General features: G+C 40.9%; 1 protein-coding gene across 3 annotated transcripts in view; it reads left to right on the top strand.

The window, feature by feature from the left end:
- ASCC3 (activating signal cointegrator 1 complex subunit 3) overlaps positions 1–22,116 on the top strand; it is a 938,401-nt gene that overhangs the window by 511,446 nt on the left and 404,839 nt on the right. For all 3 annotated transcript variants that reach the window (XM_033936490.1, XM_033936487.1, XM_033936488.1), the window contains exon 15: positions 16,738–16,929. In XM_033936490.1, the coding sequence (XP_033792381.1) occupies positions 16,738–16,929 (192 nt within the window). The remainder of the gene's footprint in view (positions 1–16,737; positions 16,930–22,116) is intronic.

Raw genomic sequence — 22,116 nt, forward strand, 5'->3', positions numbered from 1 at the left:
CTATTTTTTCTTCCATTTGTATCTTTGCTTTCCTGACTACTCGATCAGCCTCTCTTAACTTTTCCAGATATTTTTGCTTGTCTTCCTCTTTCTGTGATCTTTTGTAGTTTATGAAAGCTAACCTCTTAGTCCTTACCTTCTCAGCTACTACTTTTGAGAACCAAAGCGACCTTCTTTTCCTCTTACTTTTACGTACTTGTCTCACAAAAAAGTTTGTTGCCCTTAATAAAACCTTTCAGTTTTGTCCACTACATTTCTACTCCTTATAGACGTTCCCATCCAGACAGCAATTCCTTGATGTAATCCCCATCCAAACAAATTTAGTTTTTTAAAAAGTCTAGAGCCTTTAGTTTTGAATGAGCCCTCTCTATACTTGTCTTAATATTAAACAGTACCATGCAGTGATCACTGGATGCCAGATGATCACCCACTGTTACATCAGAAACACTTTCCCCATTTGTAAGCACTAAGTCCAGTATGACCTCCATCCCGAGTGGGTTCCATTACCAACTTCTAGAACAGTTCTCCTTGTAGAGAATCCAGGATTTCCCTATTTCTAGAAGACCCTGCATTAGAGATACCCCAAGCAACATCTGGCATGTTAAAATCACACATTTCTAAAACCTCCTTTTTTAGATATATTCTGAATGTCTACTATTAATTCTGTCCATTTCTTCTGTCTGTGAAGGAGGCCTATATGTCACACCAATGTAAATATATTTACAATTCCCTCTTTCCAAATTGATCCATAGTGCCTCTTTCTTGCCCTGCAGATCCTGTAATTGTGTGGCTTTAATATGATCTTTTAACATATAATGTACTCCCCCTCCTTTTCTTCCTAACCTGTCTTTCCTGAACAGTATATAGCCCAGTATAACTATATCCCAGTTATAGGGTGTTGGGGTAAAAGAGGGAAGAGGTTCCTTTTGATTGAGCAACTTCTTCAAAGCTGTCAGTGCCTGCAAGCAGTAGTGTGCATCTCTGGCAGAAGCTTCTCCTCTGACGAAACCGGAAGTTGCGTCAGAGAAGCTTCCGCCCACAGACACACGCATTTGAACGCAGGTTCCGACGGCTTTGAAGAAGTTATTCAATCTGAAAACATGGCGTGAAGGTAAGGGTGAGGGAGGGAGATAGATAGATTCAGGAAGGAGGAAGGGGCCGCGTGCGATCGGTGACCACGCGTTCCCTCCCTTAACTGCGGGGACAAGGCCATTCACCGCTCCACAGGGCAGTGGATGGCCTTGTCCCTGGACCCACAGTGAGAACTCCCCCCTCCACCGTTTCGGTGGGTTACCCATGGGTAGCCGCGGGTAACAGCCACCGTATCATTCTCTAAATGGGTCCCAAGTGACTTTTGTAAATGTTTATACTCCTACAGAGCTATGATCAGACCACACTTGGAATACTGTATCCAACATTGGTCTCCCTACCTGAAGAAGGATATAACCCTGTTGGAGAGGGTGCAGAGGCGAGCCACAAAGCTAGTAAAAGGCTTCGAGAATTTGTGCTACAATGAACGCCTTGGAAAACTGGGATTATTCACCCTCGAGAAGAGAAGGCTGCGAGGGGTTATGATAGAGACTTTCAAAATACTAAAAGGATTCGACAAAATAGAGCAAAAAACATCGTTATTCACATTATCAAATGTGACTTGGACAAGGGGTCATGGACTGAAGCTGAGGGGCACCAGGCCCAGGACAAATATCAGAAAGTTCTGTTTCTCTCAGCGAGTGGTGGACGCTTGGAATGCTCTCCCGGAGGAGGTTGTGTCGGAGACCACCATTCCAGGGAACACCGGGATTGGCCTCCGCATGTGTGGGTCGCTGGACAAGATGGACTTAGGGTCTGATCCGGTAAATGGCAATTCTTATGTTCTTATGTTCTAACAACCAGCAGGGGGACTTCTTTGAGAGGCTAAAAACAAAGATCTTTGCAGTAAAGGAGAGCATGATTTTAGTTGCAGGAAACTTTAACCTAACCTTTGATCCCAGTTGGGACTCTTCGGGAGGTAGAGCAGAATGTCTGAAGGTGGACAGAAGGAAATTACGCAAATTTATGTATGTTCTTAATCTAGTGGATAGTTAGAGGGCACAGCATTTTGGAGAAAAAGATTACACTTATTACTCTCCAGTGCATGAATCATATTGTCAGATAGATTTCATTTGCTTGGACTTTCGGGAGGGAAGTTTCAAAAAGCAAGGGGGTTAAGGGTGGAGTGTCAGGGGTCCGAGGGGGCCCAGCGGCAGGAGGGAGTCGACATAGTTACATTACCGTTTCTTGCAATAATCTGCTTGATTATGTTCCAAGTTGATGATGATTATTCATCAAGATATGTTGGCCATTACAAAAGAAGACTTCAGTTGGGAAAGATTCAATTTTAGCTGCTTACTTGAAACAGTATTGTGCTCCTTTTTTGTACAGAATCAATTCAACTGGTTTTTATGACCTGTGCTACAGTGTGTACATAGACTCATATGTATGATCCTGCTATGTTTATGTAAATACATGAACTCTGAGCCTATAATTCTGGGTAATATTTGTAACAGAAATCTGGTTGGGACATTATACTGGTGACTGGTTGTAAATCTCTCTATTGTAAGTTTTAGATATTCAAAATAATGTGTACTGTGTTGATACCTGCTAAGCAAGGTGAATCTTAAAATCGTAAAGTCAGCTCTGTCTCTGTCCTGATTTTCCTAAGAAATTGGTATGAGTGATGAGAATTTAAGTTAGTGGGCCTAAGGTCTGAAAAGTAATTCAGAAAAATAAGTCTTTGCAAGGTATTTTAGAAGTCATTCCATGCTCTGTAATCTCTTGAATGTGATTCAATTTTATCTCTGAAAACCCAATCAAACTGCTATGTTTGTAGTTTGTTACAGGTACCTGCAAGCAGTGTAGGGTATATTAACCACTTGATACTATATGTGGGTCTAAATGTCAAATTATATTACAGCAGCATGTCTCCAGAGTAAAACAATGAATGTTGGTTTTTTTTTTTTTTTTAAATGTGTGCTTGTATTTCAACTAGCTTTCCTATGACATGGATTTGGACTTAAAATGAGCCTTAAAACGTTCTTTAATGCATAAATCCTGCAAGCCCCTTGAGACTATGATATAAGTTGACTGCGTATTGATTTTATTTTATTTTATTTTTTTAATTTGTAGAAATACACTTACTTGCTACTTGGAAGTTGTACAAATTTATTTTTGATTGGGAAAGAGACTGGATTATTTCTTCATATCAAGCTCCAACCTAGAACCATGCCACATTTTTATTACATGTGGCTGCAAAAGACAATTTAGTTATATACGCTGGTTTTTACAAAGCTGTGTTAGAGATTTTTACTGTGGGCCGGCAACATAAATGATCCGACGCTCATAGAATTCCTATGAGCATCGGAGCATTTACCTCATCGACCACGATAGAAATCTCTACCGTGGCTTTGTAAAAGGAGTCCATAGTGTGTCAATATTTACTTAGCAGTGCTGCAAATATGATGCAAATAGTAATTTGCTGCACTTTATTTCTAGAGTAACGCTAAACATGGAAGCCCCTGCTTTCCTGTGGTTCTGAGGATGCAGATGTTTCTGAAAAATACAAACTTGGTGACCAGAAATCATTTTAGGCTTGGGGGCAAATAGGGTAAAACGAATGTTTGGGAAATGCTGGGTCAAACCATAGGTCTCTGACAGTATGATCTCAAAGAGTAAATATATTCCTTGTTGCTCATTCCAGATTATAAATAGTGGTTTGTTCTAGTCCCAATCATTTGTTAATCTTTAGTTACTCATTTATATTTTCCAGTTTATTTGTGTCAAATCATTCATCACTTTCTAAGACCATTTCCAGTGTGCTCTTCTTCCCCTGCACATAAAACAAGAGTCTTCTCTAACATTATTTAGGTCAAAAATCAAAACTTTTCTATTCAAGGATGCTTACAATACCTAATCCCAGAGCCACCTTCTTCCCTCAAGAATAACATCCAATTCAGGCTATTCAGCACCAAACGCTTCTTTTGAAGCAAAATATCTCCTTTTGTTTTATTTTCTCCCTTTCAAATTTTATTTATTTTTTTAAACTCAATGTATTTTTTACCACCTCTTGTCCCTCCCCTCCTGTCATGTTAGTCTTGTATGGTTTCTGCAACCAACCTCCCCCCTTCTCTTCCCCAGTTGCTTAATTGTCATATGTGGATACTGTTTTTATTTTTGTTTAAATTGTTTTTATTGATTGTAAATCACCTAGATAAATTTTGATAGATGGTATATCAAAGAAATAATAAACATGGAAGCATAGAGGGGCATTAAGATGTAGGGCGCTAGTCGCCCAAAGTCGGCAGTGGCAAACTGTCCATTCTCGAAAAGTATGTCTAAATTTTTTTTTCAAAAATCATCTCTGTACTTTCCAGGTGTTTGATCGTCCAGACCACCACTATGGGCTCCTTTTATCAAGGTGCGTTAGGGCCTTAACGCGCAGAATAGCGCACGCTAAAATGCCATGTTCGCTAGCCGCTACCGCCGCCTCTTGAGCAAGCGATAGTTTTTCAGCCAGCACGCGCTAATCCGGTGCATGCGCTAAAAACACTAGCGCACCTTTGTAATAGGAGCCCAAAGTCTATCTTTATACCACAAATTTGTCCAAGTCTCAAAAACCCAGAACAAGACCTTTTGGGCCTGAGAAGGGCCAACATTGTGATGGACTGGCCACCCATATGTGGCAACAGAGCAGTGGGGCAACTTACAGGGCAATGCTGTGAACTTCACAAAAAGGGTGCCACACAAACATCTCACCAGACCTCCCTTATTGGTTATGGTGAACCCCCCAAAATTCACTATACCCACCTGACTAAAACCCCAATAGCCCTTATGGCTGCTGGTGACACCTATATGGCAGTACAGTAAGGTTTGGGTTTTTTTATTGGTGGGCTCACATTTTACACCATGAATTTAGTGGTTAGAGTAACTTATAAGCCTGGGTCCTCCTCTCTATAGTTGGCTAGCCCACCCACCAGGCTACTTAAGACACCTTCGTGCAACTCTCCTAAGCTTCCCCATACAAATGCTGCTGTTTTAGAGACAGGTATAGTATGTACCTTTTTTGTTCTCATTTTTGTGTGGTGTAAGGGGATAAGTGAGCACTGAGGGAGTATGGGGTATCTTATCTTGATGCACGCAGTAGTCATCTGGTCAGTTTGGGCACCTTTGTGGCACTTCCCGCTTCTAAAACATTTGTATTTATGGATATTTATTATTTGCTTTATACAAAGCGAAGCACAAGCAAACATACATAATAAAATATACAAACACACACAAAATCAATACATACAATAAAAATATAAACTAAAAATATAGCACAAAGCATTTAACAGCAACCATAGCCAATATTAACAAATATCACCACCTCTGCCCTGAAATGACTACACCTTCTTCATCCATACTTCATCTTACAAAAAAGGTGACATTTAAACAATTTTTTTAAATTTCATTAGATTCCCTTGTTGTCGTATATATTGTGGAAGCTTGTTCCATTCCTACACAGGAAAACACCTACCCTCATCGTTTGTAATCTTATTTCCTTCCTAGTTGGGACAGTTAGACCCCAATGTCCAGAGGAACGCAACTTAGGAAGCACAATATAATACAAAAGACATTCAATTAAATATTTAGGAGCCAACCCATGCAGGTCTAGATAGACTAACAACAACAGGATGTCTTGAAAAATATTTGATGTATTGGTGGAAGACATCCGGTCTAACCCACCCTTATCATGCCCATCTCATGTTCTGGACACACAGAGGCTGGGGCACCTCGCTTGTCCAGAAAGGTGATTTTGATTATTGCCACTTGGATGTCCTGGCGATTAGGATGTCTAAGTGCCGATTTAGGATGTCTTATGTGGTTTTTTTTTTATTGTGAGCCTGACAGTCAATAAAGCAACCCTCCACTCCCTCTGACATTCCCATAAGGAGTGGAAGATTGGTCTGGTAATTAGAGCAGCTGCCTCAGCATGCTGAAGTTGTGAGTTTGATTCCCACTGCAGCTCCTTGTAACTCTGGGCAAGTCACTTAACACTTTATTGCCCCAAGTACAAAATAAGTACCTATCTAAAATATGTAAACCACTTTGATTGTGTAACCACATAGAAAAAGCTGTATATCAAATCCTATCCCCTTTACCCCTCTGACAGTGGTCTCAAACTCGTGGCCCGGCAGGTACTATTTTGAGGCCCTCAGTATGCTTATCATAATCACAAAAGTAAAATGAAACAGTTTCTTCATCATATGTCTCTTTAGCTATAAATTACAATATTATTATTAAGACTTAGCCAAAAGGACAGATTTATAAGCTATAAAGAGTTTTACCTCATGCAAAATTATCATTTATTTAATAAGATATTAACTATTTTTTCTGAGGCCCTCCAAGAACCTACAAATCCAAAATGTGGCCCTGCAAGGGTTGGAGTTTGAGACCACTGCCCTATGATGATACTACTAGCCAGCTCTTCAAACACCATATCCTCCTTACCACTCTCATACCTTCCGTAGTCTTATAAAATCAAAATCTGATTTACCATCATTCCTTCCTGTTTTCTGCCACTGCTTACATAGAAACATAGAAGATGACGGCAGAAAAGGGCTACAGCCCATCAAGTCTGCCCACTCTGCTTACCCACCCCCTGTCTATGCCCTAATGACCCAATTTCCTTATCTTGACCCTCGTAGGGATCCCACATGGGTATCCCATTTATTCTTAAAGTCTGGCACGCTCGATCACCTGCACTGGAAGCTTGTTCCAATGATCAACCACTCTCTCTGTGAAGAAATACTTTCTGGTGTCGCCATGAAATTTTCCGCCCCTGAGTTTGAGCGGGTGCCCTCTTGTGGCCGAGGGTCCCTTGAGAAAGAAAATATCATCTTCCACTTCGACACGTCCCGTGAGGTACTTAAATGTTTCGATCATGTCTCCCCTCTTCCTACGTTCCTCAAGAGTGTAGAGCTGCAATTTGCTTAATATCATTTACAAGCAATGATGCCCCCTTCATGTCATGTTGCTATCCCCGCTGATTGGACTCTGGTGTCCTCTGCATTAGAGAATGATACGGTGGTTGTTACCTGTGGCTAGCTGCGAGTAGCTGCGGGTAACTCGCCAAAACGGGGAAAGAAAAAATAGTGGTCGCTGTGGGGACGGGGACAAGGCCATTCACTGCCCCGTGGAGCGGTGAATGGTCTTGTCTCCGCAGTGAGGCAATCAAGGATCGCTCGGTCCAGCAGCCCCCACCCGCCCGATCGCAGCGTTCCGCCATCTCCTTCCATCCACATCACCTTAGATGCAGAGTTTACCGGCTTTCTTTTTCGCCCAGCTGCATGCTTTCAAAAAGTCGCGCACGCGCGGCTGCTCGAGTTGTTCAATCTTCTCCTCTGCTGCAACTTCCTGTTTCCGGTTGCGTCAGAGGAGAAGATTGAACAACTCGAACAGCAGTGCATGCGTGACGTTTTGAACGCGTGCGGCTGGGCAAAAAAGAAAGCCGACAAACTCGGCATCTAAGTTGAGGTGGAGGGAGGGAGCTGACGGAACGCTGCAATCGGGCGGGAGGGGGAGCGGAGGGAAGAAGATGGGTGCCAGACCAATTGGGGGGGGGGGGTGAAGGGAGAGGCACAGTAACAGAGCAAATGGAAGACGCAGAGAGAAGACACACAGTGGATGGAAGGAATTGAATTAGAAGATGAGGAAAGCAGAAACCAGACAACAAAGGTAGAAAAAAAAATTATATTTATTTACTTTTTCTTTTTTTTTTGCTTTAAGATAAAGTAGTATACATTTCTCCCTCCGGATTTGCGGGGGATAGGGGCAGAGCCGGACCGCGAATGGCGAAAAACCATGAATATCCGGCTCTGACCACCCCTGCCTCCCTCCCGCCTTCCCGGCCTTACCTGGTGGTCTAGCGGGATTTCGGGGCAGGAGCGATCTTTCTACGCTCCTGCCCCGTGCAGATCGCCATTAGGAAATGGCTGCTGTGAGTTTCCGTAGTCTCTCGAGATTACGGCGGTAACTCCCTACAGCTATTTCCTAATGGCGATCTGCACGGGGCAGGAGCGTAGGAAGATCGCTCCTGCCCCGAAAGCCCGCTAGACCACCAGGTGATGCCGGGGGGAAGACTTAAGGATGTTTTTTTTTTTCTTTTTCCCCCTCCCCAAAAAATCGCGAATATGTGAAATCGCAATTACTGAAACCGCGAATGGGGAGGGGGAAGTGTATTAGTTGTGTTGATAAAAATTTATAAACAAAGCCCTGCCATCTGAACATCTCTTTCTCTAGTTCAGTAGCTAGAACTTTGATTTATAAGGAAGGAATAAGCTAAATATTGCAGTACTGAGGCTTATATGGATGCTGCGGGGGCGGTGACGGGGCGGTGAATGGGATGGCAGTGACGATGATGGGGCAGTGAAGGGAATGGCAGTGACGATGACGGGGCGGTGAAGGTAATGGCAGTGACGACGGGGCGGTGAAGGGGACGGTGGGCCAGGGACGCGGCATTGACAGGGACAGATTTTTTCCCTGTGTCATTCTCTACTCTGCATCTGTGTTCAGAAAGGAGGACAGGCAATATGAGTCTCTGAAGACCTGGGAAGTTCCTAGGCCTTCTTGTATAGTTTTCTCCAGTTGCCTACTTTTCTGCTTGTCATCCTAGTGCTTTCATCTTTATTACATTTTTTCCCATCTTTTGCTTTGTATGTCCTCGTACTCTTCAGTTCTTTTGTCTTTGCTTGATTAGCTCTCTTCTACCACACTGCTACCTCAGAAATGGAAAATTTTGAGATCTGTAATGGTCAAATACATTTCCTCATCCTGAAATACTATTGGACAGCTTTAATCTGTGATGACACCATGCTAATGATAAAAGGAAGATGTGTAGTGGAAACACTTTAAACTACATGGAAACAGTTCAGTCTCTTTGTTGCACTTTGGACAACCGCGGCAGTTTGTTCTTCGCTGTTTACAGGGCTGTCATGACCTTAAACAGCTTTCATCATTAGAGGTAGCCAAGCTACCTGTTTCATCTAGTGTTGTACTTCAGTACAGGAGTGGCATAAGCCCCTTGCAACATGTCGCTTGGATCTTTTTCTGTATGCAATAAATGACTGCATGCACATGTCAGCAAAAGATTAGCCCTCAGGCATCTAAGAAACAAACATCTGAGCTGAAGAAAAATCAATTTTAATTAGAGCATTGGTAGCAGACCTTGTATACCTTTCAATATACCTTAGGGCCCTTGAGGACATTTAAGATAAATCGTTCTACAAATCTTTGAAGCTTAAGGGAACTGTACAAGAATTGCAACATTATTTAATGGCATATACAATTCTTTTTCAGTTTTACATGTCAACTAATTGCATAATGATTATTTCCAGTAGAAACTGGCGACCAATTTAAAATAAAGATGTAGTGTAATTAAGAAAACATTGAACCTAAGAGAGCTTCTCAAAACATTTGGTCTCTAAACCATGAAAAATTATTATAATCTCTTTGTGGATACTTTTTATATATATATAAACATTCACAATTGATTGATCTTGTATTTTTTTTAAATTCAAGTAAGACATAAAAATCTTATTAAAATACCTGGATTTATTAAAATGGGGGAATTGGCAGTGGAAGGATTTTTATTTGGATGAATTGCAGTTTGTGAGAGATTGCTGACACCCTTTTGCACTCACAAACACATGCACTTTCCCATCGACACTACACCCACGTTATGGTAAGAGATGTTCCAGATTTGCTTCTGGGTGTCTCTAGCAAATTAGTATTTCATATTTACAGAATAATTTCTTAGCAGTGCAGTGCTTCATATAGCAACCACCCAGATAAAGGTAGAAACACTTGCAGTTTCTCCCTTGACTTCTAAAGTAGCTTCTCTATTTTTTTTTTTTAACACACTTAACCGTAAACCAACACACTGCATAAGCTGGGGCCCAAGTTGTTCTTCAGTGTACGCCAAAAAACCCCTTCCACAACAGATTGCAAACAACAAATCAAATAATACCACTTTGCTTTTTTTTTCTCTCTCATTTCTACATACAACCCACTACAAATCCAATCCGCTGCCCCATACTGAAGACCCTATGTTTCCTCTTCCCATTCTCCTTCCCTTCCTTTGCACCCTTCTGTAATATTTCTTTCTTTCTTTAGATTTATATCCCGTTCTCCCCAAAAACTCAGCATTGTTATAAGTTAACGTAGATAGCACATGTAAAACAGTGGGGAGCATGGAATCAGCAAGGAGGGGGAGATGTACTTATCCTGCAGGGGGGTAATTGGAGGGCTTACATTTGACTGAATTTGGGAAGCTTGATAATAGTTTACAGGTCCTATTAGGATAAATGGAGTGGAGGGAAGACAGGTCTCTAGCCTGCATGGTGTAACAGGTATGAGGTCACTTCATTACCGCTTTCCTGAAGTCCATCAAGCTTTCCAGTGACCTGATCTGTGGGGGCAAATGGTTCCTCAGCTTTAGCAGGAATTGAGTGTAGGAGCGTTTGCGTGCAGTTTTCAGGTGGCAAGAGCATCCAGAGGGAATGGTGAATCGTTTCTCATTTTGTGAATAAAATGGTGCTCTACTTGTACTAAGCTCACATATACTGAATTCATAATCTCTTCTACAGCATTTGACTTGTATCAATAATTAGGCCTCAAATTGGCATTCATCTTTTTTTTCCACTAGCTTAGTGGCAGTGCTACATATTGTTATGCAGAGGATCTGTATTTGAGTCATAGGCCTCAGAACTTTTATTCTTGTGAGGGGTGATGGGCTAGTGATTATGTGGAAAAAAAAAAAAAAAAAAAGCTTTTATAGACTCTTCGGATACAGAATTCGTCATCACACACTGATGACACCACTGGATGAATTTTGGGTCCAGAGGGAGCCATGGGTTCTTGTCCCCAGACAAAGACAAAAAGTATGAGGAATAGAGGCATGTGTAGACATTTCCAAGCAGTATATTTTAAAATAAATCGGAGAAGGTAGGACGATTGATTTGGTATGAACATATGCAAAAAAGAAGGACGACTGATGTGCCGGTAACATAAGTAGGATGATTGATTATGCCGGTCTTAACTCTGTATTTTAACACTGCTACAGAAGCCCCTGTAACTCTGTATAGAGCCCAATATTGTATCACCTTTTACAGAAGCTCATGCAAACCGCTCAGAATTGACTCCACAGTCATTTGTAGCGGTATAGAAGCTCACAATAAAATATTTTGTCACTCCAACTTATTTTTGTTCAATCAAGTTTTATTGGTGTTTAATTCTAAAATAACAGTAGAAAACCATAGGTCCTCGTTTAGTAAGCCACGTTAGAGGTTTCTACCGTGGCCCTGGGCGCTAAATGTTCTGATCCTGCTCTAACGCTCATAGGAATTCTCTCAGCATTGGAGGATTTAGCGTTCCAGACCATAGTAGAAACCTCTACCGCTGCTTAGTAAAAAGGGGGGGTTGTAATGAAATAACTATGGTCCTCTTTTATAAAGCTGATTACTGTGGCGGCACACGGTGATCACACTAGAGCCCTTTGGGAATTATTGGGCTTTGGTGCTGTTGCTGCATGACAGCCGCTAGCACAGCTTTGTAAAACTGTCTAATAATTGACTATAAAAAAATTTTTAGGAGTATTAGCTGAAATTACTTGTGCTACATATATGATTCTAAAAATATCTCCACAAGTTTATTATCATTAAAAGCTCATAAAAAGATTATTATGAAAAATGTGACAGAAATGCAATTAATACTTTAAAGTGCTTAAAAAAGTGCCTTAAAGTGCTTATAAAGTGCTCAGTCACCAACCCAAAAAGTGCAAAGTACCATCAAAAGTACCAGCGCTGGTTGTAATGAGGCCAGTTATAACAGAACACGGGGGTGTTTTTAGAGCACTAAACAATAAACAATAGCATAAGATCTAAGATACTGTGCTGAACGATTGCCAGAACCTGCCTCCTATTCATCAGATAAGTAACAAGCAACAACTTACTACTGTTTACATTTTCAAGGAGGGACGTTAAAGTGCAATGATGGTCCCTCATTACAACCAGCGCTGCTACTTTTGATGCTACTTTGCACTTTTTGGGTTGGTGACTGAGCACTTTAAGGCACTTTTTTAAGCACTGCAAAGTATTAATTGCATTTCTCTCACATTTTTCATAATAATCTTTTTATGAGCTTTTAATGATACTAAACTTGTGGAGATATTTTTAGGATAATAATTGACAATATCTTCAGTAATAATAGCATTATAAGAACATAGAAATTGCCGCTGAAACTAGCCTTACCTGCGTACGTTCTGCTTCAGCAGGAACTTGGGCAAGTGTTTATATGTGTGGTGAGAATTTACTATACCGTAGATAAATTGTAAATTTATAACAATGCTCAATAAGCATCAGATGAAAAAATAATCAAGTAGTAGGGACCAGACTTTATCAAAGGATTCAACAGAGTTCTTTTTTTTTCAGCAGCAACTTATAATTAAGCTTTGGGATTTGTAGCCAGAGAAGATGAGCAAAAAGAAGCCTTTTCAAACTGTACCATCAGTAATTGAAGGACTTTCAAGATGAGCAGTTTGAAACAGTATAGCAGTGTCTCTGAAACTGTGTGCCATGGCACAGAGGTGTGTTGCAAAGAGATTCCAAAATTTAACTTTATTTTTAAAAATTCCCTTCATAAGTATACGCTAGAATACATGACATGTACATCACGTACGCAAGAGTCTGTCAGTGTTATGAGCGTCTGTGTGTGTAAGGATGCAACCACCCAGATAAGCATCATTCTTTCACATGATTGTTCCTTGAAAAGTAATGCCAAGTCATTTATTTATTTTATTTATTTATTAATAAATAAAGCTCCCAGAGGAGCTCAGAACGGTTAACAGGAATTTATTTAGCTACTCCAGCATTTTCCCTTCACAGTCTGTCTATTTTACCTGGGGCAATGGGGGAATGGAGGCCTAGATTCTCAAAAAATTGCGTAAAAAAACAACAGGCTGCTATTGCAGCTGTTCTAGTAGCGATTTTAAGAAAAGGAGTCATTCTCCCAAAAACACTCGTGCAAATGAGGTTAGCGGAGAGTAGCGAAGACTCGCTAAATTTGCACAGGCCCATCGTTGGTGATAGTGATGGGCACATACGCAGAATAAATGCAACAAAAAACAGCGGGAGAGATGCCTAATCTCTTCTGCTGCCAACCAACATAGTACCACTATCCAACACCCCCCCCCCAATCAGCGGGAGAAATGCCCAATCTCTCTCGCCGCCAACAGACACACTTCTTATCCCCTCTCAGCAGTGGGAGAGAAGTCCATGCTCTCTCGCCATCATGTAACCTCCCCCCCCCCCCCCCCCCCGGTACCTCCAACAACGCCCACCCTCATTCCATGGCTGGCTGGAGGGATAAACCCTCCGGCCAGCTAGCCCGTCTCTTCAGAATGGCAGGCCTATCTGGGGAGGGGCCTGAGGCTCTGATTGACCCAAGTTATTTAAGGCCCTTCATATTGGAGGGGCGCATCTAGGCCAGTCAGAACCTTAGGCCCATTCCTATTGCATCTGGGGAGGGGCTTGAGGTGCTGATTGGCCCAGGTTGTTTGAGGCCCTTCCCTTAGAAAGGGCCTTAAACATCCTGGGCCAATCAGAGCCTCAGGTCGCTCCCCGGTGCATCTCAAGATATACCAGGGAAGGGAAGGCAGCGTGGCATCTCTTTTGCTGCCGAGGGAAGTTGGGGGGAGGGTTGGTTGACAGCGGGAGAGATTGGGCATCACTTCCACTGTCTGGGGGGGTGTCAGCGGCAGGAGAGATTGGGCATCTTTCCCACTGCTGGGGGATGTGTTGGTTGGGCGGGAGAGATTGGGCATCTCTCCCGCTGCGGATGGGGGTTGGGGGGTGTTGGTTGTCGGCCACGTGACAAGAAATAGAGGGCATCTCTCCTGCCAAACTTCAATTTGGGATTTTTTTTTTAATTATTATTTTGTAAATTCCTTGTCAAAACACACACCAGAGATGTGTTTTTACAGTGCTGGCACTGTATCAGCACCTCTGGACCAGTCGCTGATTTTTATTGCCAAAAGCTGATGCCGCTCTTGGAGAATGGCTCGGTGATTTTTAAGAGTCCACCAGCATGCTCGTTTAAATATTGAAAGAGCCCATTTGCATAGCAGTGTCGGAAACTGCTAGAAAGCTCGCAAAAGACCTTGGTAAGCCATTTTTATAATCTGCCACTAAAATACGTGCTCGCTAAATCAGCGGGAACCTATTTAGCGAACACATTAAAGGCAGATTTTATTTTGAGAATCTGGCCCTAAATGACTTGCCCGGGGTTACAAGGAGCAGCGTGGATTTGAACCCACAACCTCAGGGTGCTGTAGCTTAAACCACTGCCACACTTGAGCAACAAAGCAATCAAGGCTTTGTTATTGTTTGGATCTTTTATCTTTGCAAACTTAGATTTTCAGCTCTGACAAAAATTAAATTGAAAAAAAGAGACCGACCTCAGATGGTGGATGATGAAATGTGTGTTAGCTTGTCAACTATCAAGCTGCATTTTTTAAGTTAATTTGCACTCAAAAACAAGCACATCCATCGCATTGATTAGCAATTCTATTCTATCAACTTTAGTTTCACCGTTGTTAGTTACCCATACATAGCTTAAAGAACTTTAAATAAATAACTCTCAAATTGAATTTTTTGTTGGTTTTGCAGTTTTATAATTTCAATTATAATGTGCTGCAAAAAAACAAAAGGTTGAGAGACACTGCAGTACAGCTTGCAGTGTCTCTCAACTGCTTAGAGAATCTTTTGAGCTTGAGCTGGTAGGCTTCTTAGGGACCAGGTTTCTATCAGGCTTGTATTAATATCATTATGTGGAAGACAGGATTTTTATTTGTGTTGAATCTAAATGCATAAACAAAGGATTTGTTTTGCTGCCTTTAATTGTAGTTTGGCTGTCTGTTATGAGCCAGCCTCAATGCTAACTTATGTTACCACACATGGAAGGCAGTCTTTAAGTGGGTACTTCCTTTTAGGTATCCCGATGCCATGTGGTAAGAGCCTTGTCTGTGATAACATTTATATTTCAGATTCCATTATAGAATGTTGGTATAACCCAGAATCAGCATGTCTTACATTTACATGCTCCCAGTTACCTGGGGGCTCCTAAATGTGGCAAGGGTTCACATAACTTACTGTATTCTGTTACTTGTACTTAGTAACACCACCTGTGTCCCCCTTGTGTTTACATGCTATGCCACTTACATACGCCCTTACAAAATAGTCACTTTGCTGCAATTTTCACACATAAGGGTAAACTTGCATGTAAAAAAAAAGCTGACATCCTATACATTTAAGTGTTCAAGTGGTGAGTCACTAAGGGCGCTCAATTATTGAAATTGACATCTCTGCTAAAGACTGCAGACCTACTTCACTCCACTTCCCACCACACCCTCTCAAAGGGCTCTGGTGTCTTTGCAGTGTTATGTTTATTAAAACTCTTGCCATACCGCTTATACTACAGATAAGAACAAAGCGGTTTACAAAATAAATTGATACAGCCAGATAAGTTCACACACATAAGTTCCTGCTCGGTGGCCACTCAATGGCATACAAAACCGGATCTCACAGTAGCCACCACCGACCGGGTTAGCAGCGTGGAAAGCTCACTCCTGCCCGCTGCACATCTGGACCACCAGGGATCGGCAGAGGAGATATTAGGGCAGGGAGGGAGGACAGGGTGCCTAGCCTGGGAGGGAGGGAGGCTGGGTGCAGAGTCTGACAGGGGAGGGTCAGACTCTGGGTGCAAAGCCTGACAGAGAGGGAGGGAAGAGGGCTTGGTACAGAGCCTTACAGGGCAGGGCACTTGAATATTAAGCCGCCCAACTTTAAGTCAACCATTTTTCCTCCTTGGGGGGGGAAATGGGAGTCTCGACTTATATTTGGATCAACTTATATTCGAATATATACGGTAACTATATTAAATTTTATTAAATTCATTGTAAACCGACTAGACGTAATGATAGGAGGTATATCAATCAAATAAATAATAAACTTGAAACTATGCTGGGCAGGCAGCAACCTCCATCAGATGAGATGAACCTACGAAAGAATGTCCTAGTTGCATAGAACCAGAAGGAAGAAGAGTTGCAGGAACAAAGGCTGAATAGGAAGAAAGATAGGCTTATGACTCGCTGTATATGTTGAACCGAAATAGAGGAATAAAGGATTTGATGCTCTGCCTTTAACTGTGGTTTGGTAGTGGGTTTAAAGGCCACAGTTATAATAGTTACGAGTTGATTTAAAAAAGGCCACTATACCTTCAAAATGAACTTCATTGGAATCTTTTTTGCCAACAAACTGATGCATTATCCTGGGACCCTCATGATAGGAACAGGTTATAAATGTACAGCTATGCTCTGTTTTTCAAATAGACTTATTTTTCTAGATGGATGCATTTAATTCTTTTTAAAATATTTAACTTCTATGTGGCTGGGTGTTTTGTTTTTCTATGTGTTTATTTTGCTTATTGGGGCTTTAATCAAAGCAGTCCATAGCTAATTAATTAATAGCAGCTAGGAATTTTTTTTCTGTCTTAAAAGCATATCATAATTATATTCTGCTTAGATAGATATATCACATATCTTGTAATTTATGTGTTCGGTTTCTTTATCCCCCCCCACCACCCCCAATCTAATGTTGTCCACTACAGGTACAGAGATCCAGAAATAAGCAGCTGCGAGAGGTGTTTCCAGATGGATTTAGTATTCACCATGCAGGAATGCTGCGGCAAGATAGAAGTTTGGTGGAGAACCTTTTTTCTCAGGGGCATATCAAAGTCCTGGTTTGTACAGCCACATTGGCCTGGGGTGTCAATCTTCCTGCACATGCAGTTATTATTAAGGTAAGCTCATAATCTGGCTGTTCATTCAAATTCTGACAACAGAACCAAGTCAGTGTGCTTTAACATTAGTTTTTCAAATTATTATGCTCCAATATAGTGTTATACAATCAGTCAATCAACTCAGAAAAGTTTCACTCAAATACTTTTCAGTTTTCTGCAGGGATATCAGCAATGCCAGCCCCTTGTGATTTAAACTTTCTTATTTGCTGGGGATTTACACATCTTCTATTCATCGATCCCACTAGTGTTTAAATAAACTTTCATATAAAAACTTTGAAATAGGCAATAACTCATAAATTTAAATTAGCTCAAAATGTAAAGAACCAATTGGTACTTAGCTTTGCCGACATGACTCATGTTTCACAAGCAAACTTTATCAAGGGTTCTCTCCTCTGTTATCCCACCATATCATACTTCAATAGCTAAGTACAAAGTGGTTTACCTTTTTGAACTAATCGCCAACCTATTAATAACAACCCAAGACTACAAGATGTTCAGAAAGGAAATAAAAACTATACTATTCAAGAAATCCCTGAATAAGGCTTAAAACCACGAATACCTTCCTTCTTACCATCCTCTCCCTAACCCCTGATCTTACCTGACCCACTCTTAGAAATGATCTTTGATCTAACTTTGTAACCCTCCTTCTATAACTCTTTTTGTAATCCGCAAGGTAATGGCGGAATAGAAATCTGTAATGTAATGTAAATTTATGAGTCCTGCCGGCTCAGCTGATCAGGGATTCCCCTGCCATGAGCAGCTCAACCAGCAGGAAGAGCAGCAACAACAGGAGGGATGAGGGGAGGAGCTATGACTAGTGATTGCTTTCAGAGCAGGCACCAGGCACACTTCCTCCCCCCCTTTTACCAGAGCTGCTCTGCACAAAGAGCATACATATAATTTGAATGTTATTTGTGCAGAACATTACTCAGAAAACAAAAATCTCTCCTGCCATGTTGTTTTTTTTACCATGGGGGTCGGAGCATCGTGCATCGGGGCCACAGAGACAAAATGGCATAATTTAGAATGTGGGGGAGAGGGGAGAAAGCGACACTGGATAACCAGTGGGGAGACAACAGTGCCATTTGTTACCATTAATTTGGGTTCTTGGTCAGGGTTCAGATGCGAGGGAGAGATGAAAGGGTCAGGGGGTGTGTGCGCGTTAATTACGTTAAATTTTTTAACACACTTAAACATTTAATGCGTTAATTGCATTATTAAATGCATTACATGTACAGTTCTCATTTATATATCCATTATCCTCATCCAGAGTCATGATCCTGGCAGCTTGGGAGTCCCACTTATGAGAATATTATTCCCGCTATTCCTCGGAGAAAGCACCTGTAGCAGGTGTTCTCCGAAGATAGCAGGCATATATTCTTACAACCTGCCCACTTCCTTAGTTGGCTTCTTAGCTTTGTTACTGAACTGATGGTCTTGTGCTCCAAGCCGACGTCAGAAGGGAAGGCACCAGCATTTGTGTGGTATGGGTACAGCCAAAATATTTAAGACAGTGCACTTGATATGGTAATGCCCATACCGGGTTCTGTGAATGACATCACCCACATTCAGATACATTCAAGTCGCACGGAGTATCACAGATTTTGAGTAGAAAAACACACTACCAGTCCTGCAATTTGGCCTCATGTTCACAAAATGCCTAGCCATAGTCACTATGCAGAATGGGAGTTCATGTGTTTCCTTGTCTGGATGATTAGCTGGTCAAGCACACATCAAAGGAGAATGCTCAAGTATCCATGCAGAAGACTGTTCTGGTGTTGGAACTATTCATAATCAACTATTTAAAGTCCCACCCATTCCCAGTAAAATGGAGCTCTTCTGGACATGGTGCAATCTTGAGCCTATCTGCCTCAGATACAGGTGAATGCTATCATTGCTATCGCCACTCAGGTTCAGTGCAGCCATAAGAACATAAGAATAGCCTTACTGGGTTAGACCAATGGTCCATCAAGCCCAGTAGCCCGTTCTTACGGTGGCCAATCCAGGTCACTAGTACCTGGCCAAAACCCAAGGTGTAGCAATATTCCATGCTACCAATACAGGTCAAGCAGTGGCTTCTCCCATGTCTTTCTCAATAACAGACAATGGGCTTTTCCTCCAGGAACTTGTCCAAACCTTTCTTAAAACCAGCTACGTTATCAAAGTTTCAAGGTTTTATTAAAATTTGATTTAATCGCTTACCTAATTTCTAAGCGAGTTTACAATATATATAAAAAAGAGAGCATGAACATAATAAAAATTCCATTAACAATACCATTAATACTTACAAAAAGAAAACTAATTACAAAGAAACATCAACTAATAATTGGCATATTAAAAAGGGAACAATGAGACAGATGGGGAGACATTGGATTGGATTATGCGATTAAATCAAATATTTTAAATAAACTTGAAAATAAAAAGGAAATAGGGTTAGAAATACAATTTGGATAGGAACGAAAGACAAAGAAAAAAACAAAAGGAAAGGGCTCGTTGCTGCTTAATTCCTTAAGGGAGTTTAAAAAGGATACTTTAAAATTTAAATCAAATGTTAAAAGCTTCTTTAAATAAATGACTCTTGAGTAGGCTTTTGAAACGTTTGAGATTAGCTTCTTTTTTAACCAAGAGCTGGTATGGTATTCCAAAGTTGAGAGGCTACAACTGAGAAAATGTCATGCCTTTTGGTTCCTATTATATGAAGGGAGGGGACCGTCGGCAATATACGATTAGATGATCTAAGACTGTGGGGCAGGTCATATGGGATAAGATATTTAACAATAAATGGGGGCAGTTTAGAATGAATTGTTTTAAATGTTATGAGGGAGATTTTGTAAGAGATTCTTTGATTAATTGGCAGCCAATGGACTATCCGCTCTTACCACATCCTCCGTTCTTACCACATCCTCTGGCAAATCAAACTGTTTGATGATTACTATCACCCAGGTGAGCACCAATGTGGACACTACTACTACTATTTATTATTTCTATTGCACTACCAGGCACATGCTATATTGTGAGCACCAGATCCAGCATTGCTTCTTCCCTCATGGATTCTGTCATCATTTGCCTGACGAAAACATTTTGAAAGGCATCCATGATCTCTCTCTTTCTTTCTAATTCCACAGGTGGAACTTTCCAATCCACATCCGGCAGGTTGAAATCACTCAGCAATAATACCTCCCCCTTTCTTTCCCAACTTCTTGATATCTGCAACCAGATGTTTATCAAATTGCTCCAATTGTATGGGAGGTCTATAGACAGCTTCCATGTTAGATAGAAGTTCAGTTTTCTCTTTTCAAAACTTAACATATTGCTTCCTCCTTTCCCCAGGTCCCTTGCATTTCAGTCATTTGGATATTGCTCTTCACATAGAGAGCTACTCCTCCACCTTTTCGGCCATCCCTGTCCTTCCTAAAAAGATTATAGCCCAGGATGTTGGCATCCTATCCATGGGAATCACTGTACCATATCTTTGTGATAGCAACAATATCTAAGTCTGCCTCTAACATCCCTTTCTTCCTAGTGGTGTCAAGCCACGGGGAACCTTCAGGATGTCATTACGGATACGCCAGAATTAGCTCAGTTGTTTCTCTGGTAGACGATTTGACCCAATTTGAACCTTGAGCTTCCATTCCAAATTACTCTGCCCCAGAAGGTTCTGACTACGGATGCATCCAGTCTTGAGATGGCAACACAATGTAGAGAGGCTTCACACCCAGGAACTCTGGTCCACTCAGAAGACCGAGCTTCAAATCAGTTGCCTAGACATCAGCTGTTGAACAAAGAGTCCAGGTTGCCTGCCAGCAGCTTCCTCATTAAGCTCTCCCTCCCTTCATCAGCTTGAAAGAATGAACAAATTCAGATCTTGTAAATGAGCAATTATTTTTATGTATACCAGTAGATTACCTTGCATATGACATGACTTTATTAGAGATCACTGTAATATAAATTTGCCAAGTAATAAATTGAAATAACACTTTGAAACAATTTCTTCTCTGTTACATCTTGTTAGAAAAAAAATGATATTCTGTTTTCTTCATATTAACATTATAAAGCTTAAGATGTTTCCTATGGGCTAAGTTTTATTATTCAATTATTTATTTTATTTCTGCCAGACTTGTTCCAATCTCCTGTCTTTATTTTTTATAAATACTCCAGATAGGTAAAAAAATAGAAATCATATTGATGTTAACAACAAGTTTAATAAGAATGTGTTTGATATTCAACGGAATAGTGGCAAACTATGTAGCCCAGCAGTCTTCATTAATTTTTAAGCTGTTTCTCCTTTGAATTCTAATGAGCTGAGGGAGAGCTGCCAAATATCTTACAATTCACCGTCGCAACACTGCTGTCCAGTGTGCATCAGTGACAATAAGTCCTATTTCTCCAGCTGCATATACTGGCCGGGTCAATGTTTTATAACTTTATAATCGGAAGTGTTTTATTGTTACGTTGAACCCGCATTTTCTTTTGCTGCTTGCATACTATCTTGCTCTCCACCTCCCTCAATTCTTGTGGTACACCAAAACATTTTTTTCAGACCTACGTACGATAGCCAAAGGCCACTAGCCACCTGACTGTGAAATGCAAGAAAAAGTATTTTAAGCAAATTAAACAGTATTAATAAACCTTAAACAAATCAAAGAAAATATTTCTCTACTCAATGTGTTACTAAACTTGAGAATTATTTGCCAGAGAGAATGCGGTAAAATCAGTTAGCAGAGTCTTCAAAAGGTTTGGTTCATTTCCTTAAAGAAAAGTCCATGGACTTAGGAGAATCAAGTTTATTTAATTTCTTTGTTTAATTTGCTTAATCCAAATCCAATGTGATTTACATAAATTCAGAATTAGGTAAAAATAATAAAACCGACAAGCATAACATTCAAAGATGAGACGAACGGCGGTGTTTTGGATCAGTTTTAGTCTCCTGGTAGTTTTCTTTGTGGAGTTTAGGTAATATTATCTACCTAAACTCCACAAAGAAAACTACCAGGAGACTAAAACTGATCCAAAACACCGCCGTTCGTCTCATCTTTGGCCTAAAGAAATGGGAACATATCACCCCTTTCTATCACCAACTTCACTGGCTGCCTTTTGAATCCAGAGTACTTTTCAAATTTGCATGCTTCTGCTACAAATCGGTAAATGGCCTCTCGCCAAGATACATCAACCCCCTCTTTAACCTTT

The sequence above is a fragment of the Geotrypetes seraphini genome, chromosome 3, assembly GCF_902459505.1.
Source record: "Geotrypetes seraphini chromosome 3, aGeoSer1.1, whole genome shotgun sequence".
Taxonomy (NCBI): domain Eukaryota; kingdom Metazoa; phylum Chordata; class Amphibia; order Gymnophiona; family Dermophiidae; genus Geotrypetes; species Geotrypetes seraphini.